The sequence below is a fragment of the Capra hircus genome, chromosome 1 (assembly GCF_001704415.2).
Source record: "Capra hircus breed San Clemente chromosome 1, ASM170441v1, whole genome shotgun sequence".
Taxonomy (NCBI): Eukaryota; Metazoa; Chordata; class Mammalia; order Artiodactyla; family Bovidae; genus Capra; species Capra hircus.
The window spans coordinates 68,995,813-69,014,595 of NC_030808.1; the positions used below are offsets into that span (position 1 = coordinate 68,995,813).

Genomic DNA, 18,783 nt, shown 5'->3' on the forward strand with positions numbered 1-18,783 from the left:
AAGGCGGCAGAACCCTCTCAAAGGACATCGTTGCCTTTCTGGTTCTAGCATTTGACTTCTCCATGCTGGTGCCCAGCTGCCAAGTCTCTCTTATTACTGCTGCATTTCACACGAGGGCACCAAGGAAAGGCCTTGGTGTCTGATCCAACTCTATCAATTACAGGGAGATTCAGGCCATGGAGAGAAGATGGAAAATCCCAAGTTCCTTACTGAACTCACCTTTCCAGTTTCAAAGGAGTCTGTAATCAGCTGAATGCAATGAACCAGAGTCCTCACAGGCCCCCAAGAATGCTGACTCAGAAAGAAAACAGAAGGCCTGCAGCCAAAAGAAACAGAGGTGCCCCAGATCAACTTCTCAAGTTTGGCTTAATCTGCCCGATCTGCCTGGCAGGCACTTGTGGGGAAATGCCAGCCGCATCTGGGGAGACGTGAATTCCCTCCCCTCTCCTCTGGTCACTGCAACAGGATGAGAGGGTGACTATTTTTAACCTGGAGAGCTGTCATGTTCTTGCGGCTGGTGAACAGGTGCCATATTCCATCCTCAGTTGGCCCCTGTTCAGAGCCTGGAGCAGCACTCTCAATGGACAGAGTCGGTATGGCATGTGACAGGAGTGGGCCACGCTGAAGCCTGGCTGCCAGAAGCCCAGCCAAGCCACGAGATGGCAGGAAGCAGCTGTCCAGAGAAGAGAAGCCCCTGAGGGTTAGGGTAGGTGGGCTTTTCTTAGGTCAAGGCTCTGGGCCAACCACCACCAGTGGGGAGCGTGGCCAACATGCCAATCTTCTCGGCCACAGTCTCCCCCACAGGGCTGATCAGTAACAGCCACCTCCAACTCCCGGTAGAGGAAAACAACCAAATGAGATCATTCACCTCAAGAGCATTTTATAAATTAGAACGGGCTAACAAAGGTTCATTTAAGGGAAAATGGGTCCAGTCTAATCAATAACAACAGCCAGACACTCACTGGCTACTAAAAGGAACGCTGTGTGCCTCTCGAGTAACAGTCATAACACCGGGCGCCTCAGCTGCTCCTGGTCCACGCGTGTCCTTCAGCCTGGGGTGCGCTCTCCTTATGCAACCCAGAGAAAACTCACTGAACAAAACAGAGACTAAATGTTTCCTAAGATTTTGACCAAAATAAAGCGCACTTATTAGGGAAGACTTGGAAAATTGTGGGCTACATGCTTGAGTGGTGGCAGGAAGGGCTGAACTGGTAATAGAGAGATTTGGGAAGGGTCTCAAGCTAATCAAAATGAGCAAAATTCAGTAGAAACAAGGTTAACTATTTACTTGCAAGGTTCCCCAAGTCTGAATCTCTAACCAAGAATCATAAAGTGATTTAGTCCAGGTTCTGGGCCTCAGTTTCCCACAATGCAAACGGTCAGTGCAGGTAATAGGCAGCTGACCCACTGTGTGTGTGTGTCCGGTGGTGGCAGGAAACACAGGAGATGCAAATAATCCTACTATTTCATGCTTGCTTATGGAGAATACAAACTAGCCTCAGTGTGTTTCCAAGGAAAAACACCTTAAGATACTAAAAGTATCTTAAAGTAGATTCTCCTTGCATTGTTACAATGTTTGCCTAAAGTCCAAGACTGCAATGTCAAACAACATAAAATAGCAACCTGAGAAGTATATTCCTTTAGCTCAAGGATGATGGGTCACCTGATCAAGACTTTTGGGCTGTGGTTTGTGGACTAGGGTGATAGGAGGTCCCATCCTCTGGGTCAGAGGGCAATAGTCAAGGGCTCAGGAAGATGTCCAGAAGACAACAGGTCTGAGGGGCCTTCCAGGGATAGACCTTCCTCCTGCCCGTGTCCTCTGACTCTTGTTTGTAGAAAAGCTTTAGCCTCCTCTGACGCCTCCCCCAAGTTCCAAAGAGAAAATTTAATCAGGGAAGTGAGAAAATGCAGAAACAAAGAAATGCAGTCAAGAAAAGCAAAATAATAGCTCAGGCAGAAAACCAAGTCAAGGACCCTTAGCTCCTCCTCAAGGGCTACTGACACCCTGAGTCATATCCCTGAGTTGTTTGGCAGAAACTAAAGCCCCCACCAAGTAGAGGAAGTTGACTGCATGATGATGGTAGGCCCGAGACCAGTTGAAATTCAAAAAAAAATTCATGCTACTACTTCACCATAAGCTAATCGGAAGAATGCTCACGAGCTGATCAGGCTCCCTGCAACCGTCACCCCTAATGTGGCCTTTAAGAACTCTTCTCTGAAAGTCCTTGGGGAGCTAAGGGTCTTTCCAGCATGAGCTGCCTAGTCTCCTTGCTTGGCACCTGCAATAAACACTGTGCTTTCCTTCACCACAACACCGTGTCAGTCGAATGGCTTTGATGCAAGTCAGGCTAACAGACCCCAGTACCTTTCATTAACAAGACACAAAATTTCAGGAGGTTGAACTCGCTTAGAGCAACTTCCAGACAGCAGGGAGAGTTTGGATCTGGGTGGAGTTCTTAGGTCAGTGTTTGACAGTCAAGAACGCTTACCCCAAAGGAAAACAGGGCTCCATCCAATCCTGCCACACCCTACCCAAAGCACTGAGCAGCAGAGACCTACCATCAGTTATGTAACAGTTTCCAAAATCAAGACCAAACTCAAAAGTGACAGCTCAGCACTGAGGAAAGAGAACCAAAGTGGCTCTAAGAACGACTATTAGTCACCAGAGGTCTCTCATTGTTTTCAACTTAACTAAGAATGGAAAATTTCCTAATGTGTTATTCTATAATATCAAAAAGTTAATGCCACCCAATTCTATACGGGACTAAGATTTTATCTTTGGCATTTTCATGGTTTTCTTAGGCTTTTCCTTTGTTACTAAAGTTTCATTATTTCCTTCACAAGCCAAATTCCATGACCTTGGATTAGGCCTGAAGTTCAAAAGCATGTGCAGAGTCCGCATCAGCGGCTTCCCTGTCTGCACACTTCCCTTTCTAAGCAGAGAGACAAGGGTAGTAAGGTGAGGTCCAATGTTCAGATCACTCCAGTTTTCACAGTCCCTGGTAAATTGCTGCTTCAGATGTTTCTGGGATCTGAGCAGTGAGAAGGGCAGTAAGAAAACTCAATTCCCAGAGTTGGAACAATAGCCCAGAGCATGGAACAAGGCAGGTTCTCCAACGGCTTGCCAACATGCTTAATTCTCAACATCTCACACAAGTCTGGATGGTGAAGGTAGAAGCTTAAGCGGTTCATATCCTCATTCCTCTAACCCAGAAAATTTCTGAGGAGTGGAAAATTCTAGCGACAACACACATTTAAAAATTAATTCAATACTGTGAGCAGTTCCAACTCTGTACCCCTGGCACCCGGTATAAAACCTGGCACGTGAGGAATGCTCAGTGAACTCCTCAATGAGATGAATGCAGCACTCTACCCAAAACGAAACAACCTCAGTGAGAGATCACTGCCTCAGTGTCTCCAGCTGCACTAAGATCTGATACTTATCACACGACAGTGTTTGAAAGCGCTTTCTCCAGCCTCGGGCTCTAAGATGCTGGATGACCCCAGAGCTGAGCAGTCCAGCTCATCTGCTTCACCTGGCCAGTCTGAAAGGTACATCATTTGCTTATATGACTGACTAAGCCCTACATTTTGGTACCTTGCTGTTTATTCAAATAAACTTGAGCAAGATACGGACGGAATTTTCACACTCATATATAGTGCCTCCTTGTATTTGCAAAAAGCATCCAGGTAACCATCAAGAAACGGAATAGAGACTAATACACATGAAAAGATGTGAAGAATTTTCTAGGCTCTCCCACCTGAGGCACGCAGTGGTAGTAATCTCACCAAGAGCCCCTTTCTTCTTGAGAAATTAAATATGTCAAATCTGGGGTTCATTCAAAAGGTACTTTTTGAGGCCTCTGTCATGGAACCACATTCTAGACGATCCTATAAGTCATTTATGGAATGTGAAATTGCAATGCAGTGACAGAAGGTAGAGCTGGGGCCACAGCTCCAGAGATGGCCACTAGGATACTTACTCTGCGTGTGAAAATTATATTTCTAAAGAAAATAGTATAAACAGAGGCAGAAGCATTTTTATAAACATATCTGGATAACTGTTGCCATGGGAGGTATTTCATTTGGCAAGAATCAATAAGTCTAGAAGTAGGCCATAATGTCAGAGGTGCTTTTAACAGAAGAGGTTTAACACAACCTTGTGAAACCTTCTGGAAACCATCAGCCCAGACCAGGATTTTCTGTTTGGATGCTGGCTCTGGCCACTCAGAATGATGCAACTCTCCATTTTTTTATGTCTGGAAGAATAATGCAATTGCCCCTTGACCTCTACTTGCCTTACTTGGCCAAATAACCTATTAGATGAAGTAAAATATGAAAGCATTCTGTTAAAAATTCTATATCCTATTTGATATAAATGTTCTCAATATATGAAACCCAAGAAGTAAGCTTTCAGTAAATTATTCCACATATCCCAGTGCATGCTTCCCTGGTGGCTCAGACAGTAAAGAATCCATCTACAAGGCGGGAGACCTAGGTTCGATCCCTGGGTTGGGAAGATCCCCTGGAGGAGGGCATGGCAACCCATTCCAGTATTCTTGCCTGCAGAATCCTATGGACTGGTGGGCTACAGTCCATGGGGTCTCAAAGAGTCAGACACTACTGAGCAACTAAGCAGTGCAGGCATTTTAAGAACAGAGATTGCTGAAAGCACTAGGGTTGGGATGATTTCAACAGCTTACCACAGCAGAGTAACTCAAATCCCAGGAAATGCACTGTTTGGGTACAGAAACCAGCAAAGAATAACAAAGTTTGCACAATAACCTTTAATTACATTGAAAACAACTAAATAGACCATGTCCATGTGTTCTATTAACAGAGGGATTCTGAAGGGTCAACACTTAAGAAGACTCAAAGGAACAGAAATCCTCACAATGGCCCCGAGGCTCTCTGTACTCACAGGAATGGTCTGTGGACAGAAGCACTCTTGAGTCATTTTGCCTCTAGAAACCAGAGGGAGAAACAGCAGCCCTGTGTCCACACACGTTCCCATGACAGTGCGTCACAAAAGTAACAGCCAAGATGTTCAACTGCTTCCAGACCTTAGGTGGGTCTCCGTCACTACTAACCTCTGTGACGTGTAACACATCTCAAACCTGTAACCTCTTGCCTGACCCTCGGTCCTGTGTCTTGGTTGGGGGTGAGGACCAGAAGCCTCTTACAGGCGAAAAGACCAGGGAGAAGTGGAAGAACTTCTCCAGGACGTCCCCGCCGGCTCTGGCCTGGCTCTGCCTCAGGCCTGGCCGCAGAGGGAAGGGCTGAGAAAATGCTGAAGTCAGCTGCTTGTGAGTCTCTGAGTCAGCATCTTCAAGACCAGGACGGCTGTTGAGAAATAAGACTTCTCCCCCACAAAACCCCAAACATAACAGTGATCTGAGAGCTTGAAACCAAAGGACTCAATTTCAGAGTGGGAGCCCCAAGCTGACCTTGGGAACAAGGAATTGGGGGTAGACCCCTCACCCAACCACTGCTGCCTCCTGAACAAGCTGGAGTGCTCGTGAGACAAGCAATGAGGAGCTGGGCGCTACATGGACGGGCAGGCAGGGTTGCACACATGCAAATGGGTCCTGCCTGGAGCTGGGCATCCTTCCTGGATGACCTCACATCACCCATACCTCCTGACCTCACAAACTACTGTCTCCAGGAAGACTTGGATAGCTTCAACTAGCTGTTGCTTTCAAAGTGAAGGGGTGGTGGTTTAGTTGCTAAGTTGGGTCCAACTCTTGGAACCGCATAGACAATTGCCCGCTAGGCTCCTCTGTCTGTGGGATTTCCCAGGCAACAATACTGGACTGGGTTGCCATTTCCTTCTCCAGGGAATCTTCCCGACCCAGGGATTGAACCCACGTCTCCTGCATTGCAGGGGGATTCTTTACTGTCTGAGCCAGAAAGTGAAGGGGTGGAGGTGGCTAATTGGAGATGCAGTGGAAAGACAGCCAAATGTTCTTCTAATCATTGCTGTGTTCAAATAATTCAACTTCAGGTGCTTCTTAGGATATAAGAAAAAAAAGCAAGATACAAAATTGCATACACATACACATTTAGAAAAAAATTTAGACGGGAAACCTCTTAAAGTAAGAATGCTGGAATAATGAACAACTTCTTTCTTTCCCTTCAGAATATTCTAGACCTAAGAATAATCCTCCAGCTAGCTGGAGTCATTCTCTTGACTGAGGACACAGAGGGTAAAAGAAGTTTCTTGTCTGCTTCACCAGATGGTCCAAATTAATCCTGGTCACCAAGAAGGAGACAGACAGCTCAGACTGACCACACATCCATCGACTCCTCCTGTATTTTTCAAATTTTCCTATGAGGGAACAGAAGACATCCAGCTCAGCAACCCAGAGGAGTTAGTGACTCCACATACCACACAGGCAGGAGCCCAAAGGCATCTCTAACCTCCCGTTTCCTCACTCAGGGACATGAGAGAGTCTCCCACGGGCACATTTTAGGATAGCATTCCATGATAATACTTGCTAATTTGTTAAAAAAAAAAAAAAAAAAAAACTGCTGAAAGCCAATTGCAGACACAGTCAGGTATCTTAGAGTGTTTATGGTGGCAGTCTGTCCACCCCGCCACGCGGGACTCATGGGGAAGGTGGCCCCGTACACACACTGGAAACGGCTACAGCTCCCAGGAGTGTGTGCCACTGCTTCTTAGAGGAGCTGGTGGTCAGCAAGGCAATGTGCTAGGTGCTTAGACACGTTCTCTCACTGCTCACCAAAGTTCTGTGCCCAAAGGGACACAAGCAGCCCATGGTGGTGCTGGATTCAGGCCCAGGCCTGCCTGACCCTAAGCACTTTTCTGCTGATCCAGTGGAATCATCCAACCCATCGGGGAGAGTGGATCCCTGTTCCCTGTTCAGCACAACAAATCCAGACCCTATCAGCTAGCTGACTCTATGACACCATATGTCCTGCACTTTCTAGAACATCTCCAATTTTGAGCATGCCACACCCATGTATGCGTCTCACAGTGTGGTCTGCCCCTGGAGACCTCACTGGCTTATCCTCCCCTGGGCTACCATCTGCTCTTGTTTCTCCTGTGGACAGACGGGGGGTTGCCACAGGCACGGATGATTTCTATGACCTGATTTGCTTCACATCTTTGCGCTTCATCTTCCCTGCCACACTCCATGTTCCTTCTAAATCACCACTTCGCCACCGGAAGACCATTCACAAAGAAGGGATCCTGGAAGCAACAGAACATAGAAAAGAATAAGAGGTAGCAGAAGAAACTATCATCTTGCCCCAAACTGTTCTGCTTCCTCGATCTGCAGGTGGCATGGTGTTGGACAGACTGACCTTTAAGAGACATGTTAAAAGACACAGTGTTTCGCCAGAGGGCCACTCCCAGAAAGGGAGCTGCCGAACTTCCATTTCACTCTAATCCACGTAAAGTCCTATGCTTGGGTTCAAAACCTAAGTGCTCAGATGTGACGCAACAGAAACCTGGCTTGGCTACAGTTCATTCGAATGTTAACCTTCAACTTTTGGTCGTCAAGTTAGAATCAAGTTCAACAGGACAATGTGATTGATAGAAAAGAAAAGGTGAGTGCTGTTGGCAGGTGTTTATGAAAGTGGAAAGTTCAGGTCACAGGAAGCAAATGTTAGTTGAACCTGGGGCTGAGCCCCTGTTACCCAGATGCCAAATAACCTCCCTGATTCTGAGAAGCATGCTTAACAAAATGACAAGAGCCTCAAGGCAGGAAGAGACCTGGTATCTGGTTTGGGTTAAGAAAAGAGAACAAAAAATTTTAATATTTTGAAAATTAAAAAAGAAAAGAGAACAGAGAAACACAAAGAAGTTCTCAGATGTTTTAGCAGGTTGCCATATGGAAGAGGGAAGCCTAAAATGTGACCCACCGGTGGAAGTGACTGAGAAACAATTTTCTGTTTGATATAAAAGAAAACTTTCAAATCATACCTGTGGGAGGCAGAAGGATAGCCCTCGAAGATATGCAGAGCCTAATCCCTGGAACTTGTATCAGTGTCACTTTACAGGGTAGAAGGGACCCTGCAGATGTGACTAAGCCAAGGATCCTGAGATGCGGCGACTGGTCTAGACTATCTGGTGGGTCCAATGCAGCCGCAGGCTCCTTATAAGGGGGAGGCAAAGAGCATCAGCGCAAAACAGAGGTCAGAGAGAGATGTGAGGATGTTACATTGCTGGCTGTGAAAACAGAGAACGGTGCTTCAAGCCAAGGAATGCAGATGGGTTTCTGGAAGCTGGAGAGGGCCAGGGAACAGACTCTCCCTTAGAACTTCGAGAAGGAACGCAGCCCTGACGACACCTGGATTTTGGCCAAATAACGCCCACTTCAGACTTTTGACATCCAGAACTGGAATGGAATAAACTTGGGTTGTTTTAAGCCACTAAGTCTATGGAAACTTGTTAGAGCAGCCATAGGAGATGATAAGTGAAAGTTGCTCACTCGTGTCTGACTCTTTGTGACCTCATGGACTGTATAGCTCGTGGAATTCTCCAGGCCAGAACACTGGAGTGGGTAGCTTTTCCCTTCTCCAGGGGATCTTCCCAACCCAGGGATTGAACTCAGGTCTCCCACATTGCAGGCGGATTCTTTTACCAGCTGAGCCACCAGGGAAGCCCATAGGTGATGAATGGATGTCTAATAAAGGAATAATGACTACCATCCCCAGAGAGCTCCTTCCCAGGGCGATCAAGAAGAGGCTGATCATCTACAAGTCAGGAATGCCGTGTGGGTAAGTCCTGAAGGACGCACAGCAGACCCCGCCAGCCCTGAGTCCCTCACACAACGCGGCAGCGCTGTCTCTTGTTTTCTATTCAACATGCTGGTGCCACCCACAAGGCTGACCCTCGCTTGCTCCCAGCAGTACCATGGCACTCAGTAAAAGGCATGCTTTGGCTCAGAGCAATGGTGCTTGCGGGGGCACCCACCTGAGCAGAGGACACCTCTGTTCCTGGCGCAGGAGAAGTCATCACACTCGCAGAAGGGCCCGTAGATCTTGCCAAACTCGCTCTCGAAGCAGGAGCACTGGCTGCAGCTGCACTGGCCGCGCCCGCTGCACAGAGGCTTGCCTTCCGCCTCCCGGCACAGGTTCTGGTACCCGCTCTGGCTCTCCCCTTCCTGGCACTCGCACCGGGTGCCCAGGTAGCCGGGGTTGCACTCGCACAGGCCGCAGACGTAAGTCCCGTTGCTGCTGCACCTGGCGCTGTCGGGCTCCAGCCCCGCGCTGCAGCCGCACCTGCAGTTGTAGGTGACCCCCACCTCCAGGCTGTCCCGGAAGCCCACAGGCCGCAGGGTGAACGTGTGCTGCGAGTGTTTGCCGGGGCAGCTCCGGGCCTCCACCGACACCTCAAAGGACGCCTGGGCAGGAGAAAGAGAGGGGATGTTGTGGCCGTGGCGCAACTGGGCCTCCCGCTCCCTGTACTGGCCTCCCCATCACCCAGGGGCCTTAGCACAGTTCCTCCAAGGTCCTCCGTGCAGAGCTGGGATCAAATCTGGCCCCTGCCCCCATGCAGGGAGGCCATTCCAGCCACCCGAGGAGGATGAGGCCCCAAGTCAGCAAGCCCTTCCCTTTACCCAGCAAGGGTGTGTTCAGGCACCAGCATCTGACAGGCATTGTGCTTGGTTCGTTAATGTTATCTCTTTGAATCCTCACACCCTGGAGGAAAAAGTCTTCCACAGGAAGGTAGAAAGATTCACTCAAGGTTACATGGTTCTCTTTCTCCCCTTTCTTTTCATTTCTATCCTATCCTCTCCCCATCTCCATTTTAAAAGTCAACGAAACATTCAACAATTTACCAGGCACCTCGTCTGCACCAAGCTAGACATGCTCCCTGAGCACGCGGGGCCCTGGGGCCCAGCAGCCCTGGCAGCTGCCTATTCTTCCACAGAGGTGCCTCCTCCCCTGCTGGAGAAGGGACAGAGGACCCCTGGGTCCCTTCCAGCTTAGCCGTCTCCTCACAGACACACCTGAGCCTCCCTTTGTCCCAGTTTCTGAGTGGCACCCACAACCGAGTCTTTCACAATCAGCCCATGGCCCTGAGGTTTTATTTAGAAGTGAAAGAAAAAGTGAGAGGGTTAGTCGCTCAGTCATGTCCAACTCTTTGTGACCCCATGGACTGTAGCCCACCAGGCTCCTCTGTCCACGGGGATTCTCCAGGCAAGAATACTGGAGTGGGTAGCCATTCCTTTCTCCAGGGAATCTTTCCGACCCAGGGATCAAAATCAGGTCTCCTGCATTGCAGGCAGATTCTTTATCATCTGAGTCACCAGGGATACATGTGGACAGATTTTCTCTTATTAAACAAAGCATGCAAAGCATGTTGCCAGCTCCTGAACTGCTTATGAGTTGCCATGAAAACAGGGAGGAAAGTGGACCTCAATGACAGATCACAAGGGAGGAAAGGTGCCTGTAAGCCGCCCACACGGCTGGGATGTGAGGAAGGGAAAGACACTGCTCGCTGTGATTCTCCCAGGAAGTCAAGCATGACCCCACTTCCCCTCTCACGCTGTGTGGTGAGAGTCATCTAGCACTGCCCTCCACGCATGGCGCTGCAGAAATCTCCAGACAGGTAGCTGGCACACCTGACCAGACAACACCCCGAGTCCTTCTCCCTTAAATGGACAGAGGCCTGGACCCACTCCAGAAACTGACCCACTGCCTGGCCCAGATATCTCTCTTTTTCAAAAGGCTCCTCAGAACATTCTGGAAGCTCAAAACAAGTTAGGAACCACTTTTAGCTACTGTTGTTGTTAATTCTACTATCTGGGTTAGAAAAGAACTGATTTCTTTAAAAAGTCATCAGTAACCTGCTTTACTGGGTACTCTTTAGGTATATTTTCGGAAAACTCTCAAAATAATTTTTTCTACACGTTCTATGGATCCCTTTTACTTTGGGATCATTACTGACTCCAAAAGGCCTCCCCTCAGATTCCGTGACACCTAGGGACCCCCAGGGTGGGAGTGGGCATGTGTGAGACTGAGCAGGAGAGCCAGCGCCCCAGGCCCTGGAGAGGGTCCTGCTGGCAACAAGACAGCAGGAGTCAGCACTGGGGAAGGGGTGTCACAGGACACGCTGCCGGATGAGGGAGTTGAGGACAATGGCCACGAGCCAGGTCAGGAAGCTGGCAGGACCAAGCCAGCTGCAGCGAGTTGAGACTGGCCCACCCCCACTTCCACGTGGGCAGTGGGAGGGGCAGAGGGAGCAACTGACGAAAGCAAATTCAAGAGTAAGCTCCAAGGCCCTCAGGTACGGCGGGGCTCTCCAGGCAAGGAAGTGAGATGGGGACCCACCCAGGATGCTGCAGTCTGCCTAACGGTTACCAGCTGCTGAGTACTACACGCACCAGGCACCGTGCTCGGTATTTCCATGAGCATCTCATTTACATGCCCTAGGAGGAGGCATCCTCATTTACCAGGAAGCAGGGTTGATTGGTGGGCTCAGGGGGCTTAGTGATGCTCACACAGCTGGGGAGGGTGGGAGGGGGTAGGCATGTGCTCACCTTGGCACATCTCCTCCTAGACGGAGAGAATGAGGCAAGTGTCCAGTGTCCAGAGCTGGGTTCAGAGGGAGAGGCCCAGCTCACACAGGGACCATAGGTGGGGACCCCTCCCAGGTGGTGACCAGAGGTTTCTTTAAATCTTCCAGCCTTGGGCTGGGGGTAAGCTGAGTACAGATGGAAGGACAAGGAGGCTGCACCTGGCCAAGGTGCCAAGGGCATCAAGAATGTGGAGGTGAACATCTCTCCCTCTGAGGCTGAGAGAGAAGCCTAGTGCTTCCCAAGGCAACAACTTTGCTGGACTTGGTAAATGGAAAGCTCTGCTCCCTGCAAAGGCAGCTGGGGGTCAGAAATGAAAAAAGTTACAAACAGCCTGGACCAAGAGTCCAAGGCATTTAATTATTGCAAGACTGTGGGTAGTGTCCATCTGTGAGCATAACCTTCCCCCAGGAAAACTTGCCTGTATCGTGGAATTAAGAAGCAAGAGAGGGGATTAAATCTCCCGGGACTTACCAGGAGGAAGTGGAAAGGTGAAGACCCTCAATGAGTGCTGGCAGCCAACCACCCAGGATTCAGAAATGCTCACCTGCTGTCTGCACAGGCTGCCCGGCTGGAGAAGCAGGAAGGCCTGGCTTCTCAGCAGGTCCCGCTGGCCCTCCCCAGCCAAGCTCTGGTCTAACCAAGGCCCTCACTGTCAGGGCCCATGCGGCCTAATGTCTGACTGGCCACCTGATAACCAGAAAATGGCTCAGTTACAGCCAACAAGTTTCAGGTCCTGCTGGGCACAGAAATGCTATAAAAAGCACGCTGGGAACAGAGAGTCAATCTGTTCTGCCACCCCTCCCCTCAGAGTCCACTTCCCTGAGGGACCAGGAAAGAATCCAGCGAGCCTGTCAGGTGGCTGGAATGAGGCTCCTTTTCTGCGATCACTGTGGACTGATGGTGAAGGCCCCCAGTTCTGGAGACTCTCCGTTTCCCACTCTGAGGTTCCAGAGGATGGTCACGGGCACAGCAGCCCTTCCTCTGAACCTCATTGAGATGCTCCTGGTTCCCCCCTTGGGGCTGCTGGCCTGATTCATCCTTTCCCAGGGGCTGCCCAACCCCCACTCAGGCCCACCAAATCCAGGCTGTGCAGATGCCAAGGCTACTAGGAGCTCACTGAGACAATGGGCATGGACACGAGGTGGAGAGCCCCAGGGGAGGGGACAGTAGAGGGAACGCCGTGGGAAGCCTATGACGGGGCTCACAGGGTCCTTTGTACCAGGCGTTAGTGCTGGCCGCACAGCAGGCCACTTGCATACTGATGTGTCAAAGCCAGTTCATGAGAAAACCAACTTCCAGCAGCCTGGCCCACTCAGTCAGCTTTGGTTGGTGTTGGGAGGAAAAAATGGAAATCACTAGATTTGGGACTTCAAGATTTCATTTAAGGATTATTTCTCTGAGAACAACCTTTGTCCCTCACCCCCTACACCTCCTAGAGGAAATCAACCCTGACTCTTCATTGGAAAGACGGATGCTGAAGCTCCAATACTTTCTCATTGGAAAAGACCCCGATGCTGGGAAAGACTGAGGGCAGGAGGAGAGGGCACGAGGAGAAGTCAGCGACAGAAGATGATATTGGTTGGACAACACCATCTACTCAATGGACATGAGTCTGAGCAAACTCTGGGAGACAGTGAAGGACAGGGAAGCCTGGTGAGCTGCAGTCCATGGGGTGGCAAAGAGTCGGACACAACTTAGCAACTGAATAACAACAACCCTACCACCTGCTTCTTTTCTGAACAGACCCCTTACCCAAAGGACACAGGACAGTCAGGGAACCACAGCCTCTGGTTGGAAGGAACCACATGCTGCTGCCTGACCACCCCGACCCCTGCAGGAAATTCTGGTTACAGAGGCGAGACCCACACGGAAGCCGCTTGAACCCAGCTGTCCCACGGCTCCCCTCAACCCATGGGCCACATCCTTATCCACAGGCCAGGCCCGGAGACGCACCTGATGGTAGTGATAGCCCGTCTGCACTCCCTAATTCCTCTTATCCAGTTGAGACCCAGCGCCTCTCCGCTGTGCCCTGTGCCCCTGCCTACCTCCTCACCATTTCCTGACTTGCCCGCAGCCCTCCCAGCTTGCGGTGCTAAGGAACAGAAAACACCTGCCGAATAACAGCCAGACACCATATTGGAACATTCGTCCTCCCAGTCGGCCCAATCCTGGCTCTGTCCCTGCCACTCTCCCCTCCGTCCCCAGCCCACTCCCCTCAGCTGCTTCCCACCTGCAAAAGGGCAATACCGTCATGGACTTACCACTAATGGGGCCTCCCAAACCTTCTTCTATGTCTGGAAAACTCTGAGCCTCAGCTGAAATAGTCGCCCCTGTGATGAGGGGCCTTTCTTCCTTGGGGCTCCATGAGCAAAAAGGGGGCTGAGGGGAGGCCCCCAGTTTCTCTGCCACACCAGCATGGTGGACTCCACACTCAGAATGACCCATGTTTAGTTGTAATACTCTGCTATCTGAAGTTACTTCTGAACAAGGACCCCACCTTTCCATTCTACCCTGGGTTCTGTCCTCCCCTGCCTCCAGGGCCCTCAAGGAGCTCACCTCTGGTGGCCTGGCCAGCAGCACTCGGTCCGGTTATGATGGGTGAGTGGCCGCTGCTCTGTGCCAGCCTGTCTCCATCCACAGAAAACAAAACCTAGCAGCCCTGGCGGCAGAGCCAGGGGCCACATGACTGTAGCCTCTCAGACAGAGAGAGCAAACGGGGCCAGTATGGGAGGCCTGCCTTCAGGCCGCTGTCTCAACAGGGTCACGGCCCCTCGGAGCCCAAGAGAGGCTCCGGCTCACCTGCTGGCACAGAAACGCTGTGGAGAGCGTGGGAGAAGCACCCTTCCTTCTCCTGCTTCAGATGCTCCTGAAACCATCCAAATACATCTGAGATGGTTCACGTTTGTGAAAAAAATGCCGCTTAGAATCCTGTCCTGTCTTCTGGACAACGTTCCTATCTTGCTGACATATCCTAGCAGAAACAAGATCTGTACACTAGAGTGACCCCACGAAAGTGGTGATGATAACACCTTTCGCGTCTCTGCAACTTTCCAAAGTGCACAAGGTTTAAGGGGGAAACATGGACTGCGGCATCAGTGGCTGCAGCTGTCTCCTAGTGCGCGTGCTCACCAGCAGTCAGACTTCTAGAAAGCCCCTCAGTGCCACCCCACAACCCCACCCCAGAGTCTCAGTCTTTCTCACATAAAATGGAGAAGGAATGTCCACCTGACCCAGGGGCTGCAAGCAGCAGAGACCTGGCGGCAAAGCCCTAGCACAGCATGGAGCGCATTATAAATCCCCAGGAAACGGCAGCTCGCGTCACCATCCCCACGGTCAGGATGCTATGAGCAGTGAGGGACTCAGGAGACTGTCGCAGGTCCACTGCCCGTCTGTGGGTGAGCTCACATCTCAGGGTGCCTGGCAGCACTGAGCCACGGGGGGTGTGCAGAGCACGTGGGGAGGTACTCCCTTGCTAGAGGCTGGCCCTTGAGATCATACTCTGAGGCGAGCCCTCTGGACAGGCGCGACAGGCGTGATAGAACAGTGACAGGCAGCGAGCGCCAAGGGAAGGTGGTGGGGGGTAGGGAGGAGCACTGGTGTTGGTGTCAGAGCCGGGTCTGAGCCTTGGACTTCTGCTCTGCTACTTACTGGCTGCTTACTTGGGGAACTGACTGAACCCTGTGTGTTGCTCATCTGTCAATGTGAATAACTACCTTCCTTACAGGCAATGGCACCCCACTCCAGTACTCTTGCCTGGAAAATCCCATGGACGGAGCGGCCTGGGAGGCTGCAGTCCATGGGGTTGCTGAGGGTCGGACACGACTGAGCGACTTCACTCTCACTTTACAGGGAATCCAGTGGGGTTCCATTAATGCGCCCTCAGCTGGCGTTGTATTTTTTTAAAAGCAACGCTAGTTATTCACATGGAGCCTTTGAGAATCAGAATCTACCAGATCCTTTTCTTTAAAAGCTACTATCAAACCAAGTTCCCTCTATCTTATTAATATTCTGAACTAAGTGCAAGATACTAATCCCAATGATTTCAACTCCACTTCATTTTGAAAAATGTTCTTAAATCTTGCTTTTCCTGCTTTATAAGTAATCTACTTTCTCCAGCTTTGTGACCTTCCCACCTTTGATAAGCAGTTCTCCCACAAGTTAATCTCAAGCCAGTAGCAAACGTGGACAGGAGACAGTACGAACCTCAGCCAAGCCTTCCTCCAGCTGATGGCATCAACACTCCTAGAAAGCAGATGTACTCAGCTGTGCGTCTGCCCAGCTCTGCTACTGCCAACCTATGTTACCTGTCTTTGCATTAGGATGCCATTAGGAATTGTCTAGAGACATCTTGAAACCCAGGCATCTGGTGTGTGCTGTACATCCTCGCCTCCTCAGTTTCATGGCACCTATTTCTCCAGGCAAAGGGTTCTTTGGGTGTTTTTCACGCATCCTTCTTTAGCTTTGCTGACACACTGCACTAAACATCCCATGCACCACAGATCTACAGAATCCACTTACAAGTATTTTTTCTGGTTAGTTCTGACTCCTTCTACATTTCATAGTTGCCTCTTTAGACTCGGTGACTATAAGGCTTTTATGTTTTTAAAAACACCATCTGGATTGACTAATCATTGCAACTGATCAAAACAACCTAAATATATCACAAATATGACAAGTATGAAAAAATAAAATTTTATTCGACGTGCAACTTTAATGAGATGGGGCTTTCCCCACCCAAATAGTCCATGTATATTAAAAATTTGACTTATTACTAAATAAGACAGGGATTAGCAGCAATTCTACTCCTGTATTTTATTTGCATAGATTAAACCACTCTCTCCAAAATTTATTCACGTCAATAGGAAGATGGGAATAGGAGTCTGTTACAGCGGCATCACCTTATTCTATGAGTATCTTCGGAGCTAAAAGCCATAAATAAGCATTTTTAAATTTTAATAATTCATTATCTGACAACTTGATTAGCTCAATCTCCCCCTCTCCTTTTTTTTTTTTTAAAGAGCAAAAAGACACTTGGAAAAAAAACCTGAGTTAGAAAAAGATTTGTTGTCTGGTCATTAGAGTCCTTCACTTTCTCAACTTTCATGCCACGTTCTGAACAGTCTTCTTTGTTGGGGTGAGGCACCCCTATAAGATTTAGAATGGGTGAGATGTATGCTTGTGGGTTGTAAAGTGGGTGAAGAGCAGTTGGGAAGGTGAAGGAGGGACAGAATCAATTACAGAACATGAGGCAACTCCAAAAGACCACACTGTGGGGTAAGCAACTGTGTGACCCCACCCATGTCTTTCTGAGCCATTTCCCTGGCGTCCAGGATATGTCTGCTAATCTCCACCTTGGCCATCATTAGTGCTTATGAAAGCCCAGAAGATACAGCCATGGATCTTTACGATCCCTCTAATATTTCCAGCTCCAATCAGATCTTTTCATTACAGAGGAGAACTTCCCCTCACTGCCTTCCCATTTTCTGAGCAAGGAAAGTGACAACGAAGCAGAGAATGCATCTCACAGTCTGTCTGGGGCTTCTGGTGGCAGAAATCTCTAGAAGTGTGGCTGGCTCTCCATCACCACTCTGCCTGCCTCTGAGCCAGGGTTTCACCTTTGTTCTCATCACTTGTACATCCTCCTCCCTCCCTCAAGTCCTTAGCTTGGAATGTACCTTCATATGCGATATTTCTTCCCCACCGTTTGATTATATCCACTTAAAGTCAGACAAGGCAATCCATGCTCCCTCCATTGTGAGAGTTAGCCATTCCATCTGATCAGATCAGAAGAGGTGAGAGGTTTTCTTCATATTGTATAGAAGGGGAAAGTGAAGATCAGACTATCCAAGGCACAGAGCAAGCTCCAGGAGACGAGGAATGAAGGCAGGGGCTTTTAGGTTTCCACTTACACTCCCTCAACCCAATTTAATCCTTGTCAAACAAAGGTAATAATAATAATAAGTTAAAGGCACCAAAGGTACCATGTGAACTTGAGGCAGCCAATATACTGAGGGCTGTGTACTGACTGGAGTTTTTAACAAGTCCACCCACATCTTGAAGGCACAGCACAGAGAAGGCTGAGCTGGAAGACAGAATACAAACTCCCAAAGGCCTCTAATAAGTCACGAAAGTTATCAGAAGCCAAAGCACAATGACCAATGTTAACAAGTCTAAGCATGTGAGGAGGTGAGAACTTACCGTGTCCCCGATCTTCAGGCCCTCGCACTTCCTCTGACCAGGGTAGGATACGCCGTCCTGGCAGGTAGCAGTGAAGACGAGATTAAGATCCTCAGGCTGATCCCAGACAGACAGCTCCACTTTAGACCGGATGCTCTGAACAGAGAGAGAAGAAGCCGGAACCACTCAGTCAAGGTTACAGCTGAGATGCTCTCCACACTGGTTCTCTGATGCCCACAGGGCTTCCTCTGACTCTGGGGTCTCAAGCCAAGGCGAGAGCCAGTGGGCTAGGGTTGCTGCTCCTCCCTCATCCCTTTCCTCCTCTCCACACCCACACACCATCTTACTAGGCTGGGCCTGAGGTCTCCCTCTGGGAGCTCAGAGAAGTGCTAGTGATCCACCTGCCACAGGATAACTTCATCTGCTTCCAAGGGTGATGAGCTGTCCCTGCTCATCTCTGCAGAGCCATCTCTCATCCCCACCCTCAGCTTTAGACATGGAGCTCTTCATATCTTGCCATGTGCTCTCTAGACTATGGGCCTTGCACTTGCCTGGGGTAATGGTCCTTTGCTCCACTGCTCCTCTCTCTCCTCCCCTGACCAGCTCCTTATCATCCTTTCCCATCAGCTCCGCAGGTACTTTCTCCCAGAACCCACCCTCCACTGTTCACCATCACATCCATCCCGCACCAGATGAGGTCCACATTCATGAGCTCTCAACTGCTTCCTGAGAGAACATAACATCTTATGTGTGGACTATGTCCTCAAAACAGTGGATGAAACCAAAATCAAGTTAAAATTATCCGTCAGAATAGAAAAGATAAAAGACTAAAAACACCAAATGTTGGAAAGGAGTTGGGGCAACTGGGGCTCTCAAACCCTGCTGGTGGGAGTGTGAACTGGTACAACCCTCAAGAAAAACATTATCTGGTACCTACTAATGCTTAGGTCAACCTTAGACAAGCAGTTCACATCAGAATCATATCCAACAGAGATGTGTACTGACCGGCAGACACAGACAGCAATGTTCACAGCAATACTGTCTATAACAGCTA

At 49.5% G+C, this 18,783-nt stretch overlaps 1 protein-coding gene across 1 annotated transcript in view; it reads right to left on the reverse strand.

Moving 5' to 3' along the window:
• The window catches only part of ITGB5 (integrin subunit beta 5), a 112,118-nt gene that overhangs the window by 20,096 nt on the left and 73,239 nt on the right, over nt 1-18,783 (reverse strand). The window contains exons 9-10 of the mRNA XM_018045853.1: nt 17,751-17,885; nt 8,942-9,371 (exon numbers count right to left, since the gene is read on the reverse strand). Coding sequence (XP_017901342.1) covers nt 8,942-9,371; nt 17,751-17,885 — 565 coding nt within the window. The remainder of the gene's footprint in view (nt 1-8,941; nt 9,372-17,750; nt 17,886-18,783) is intronic.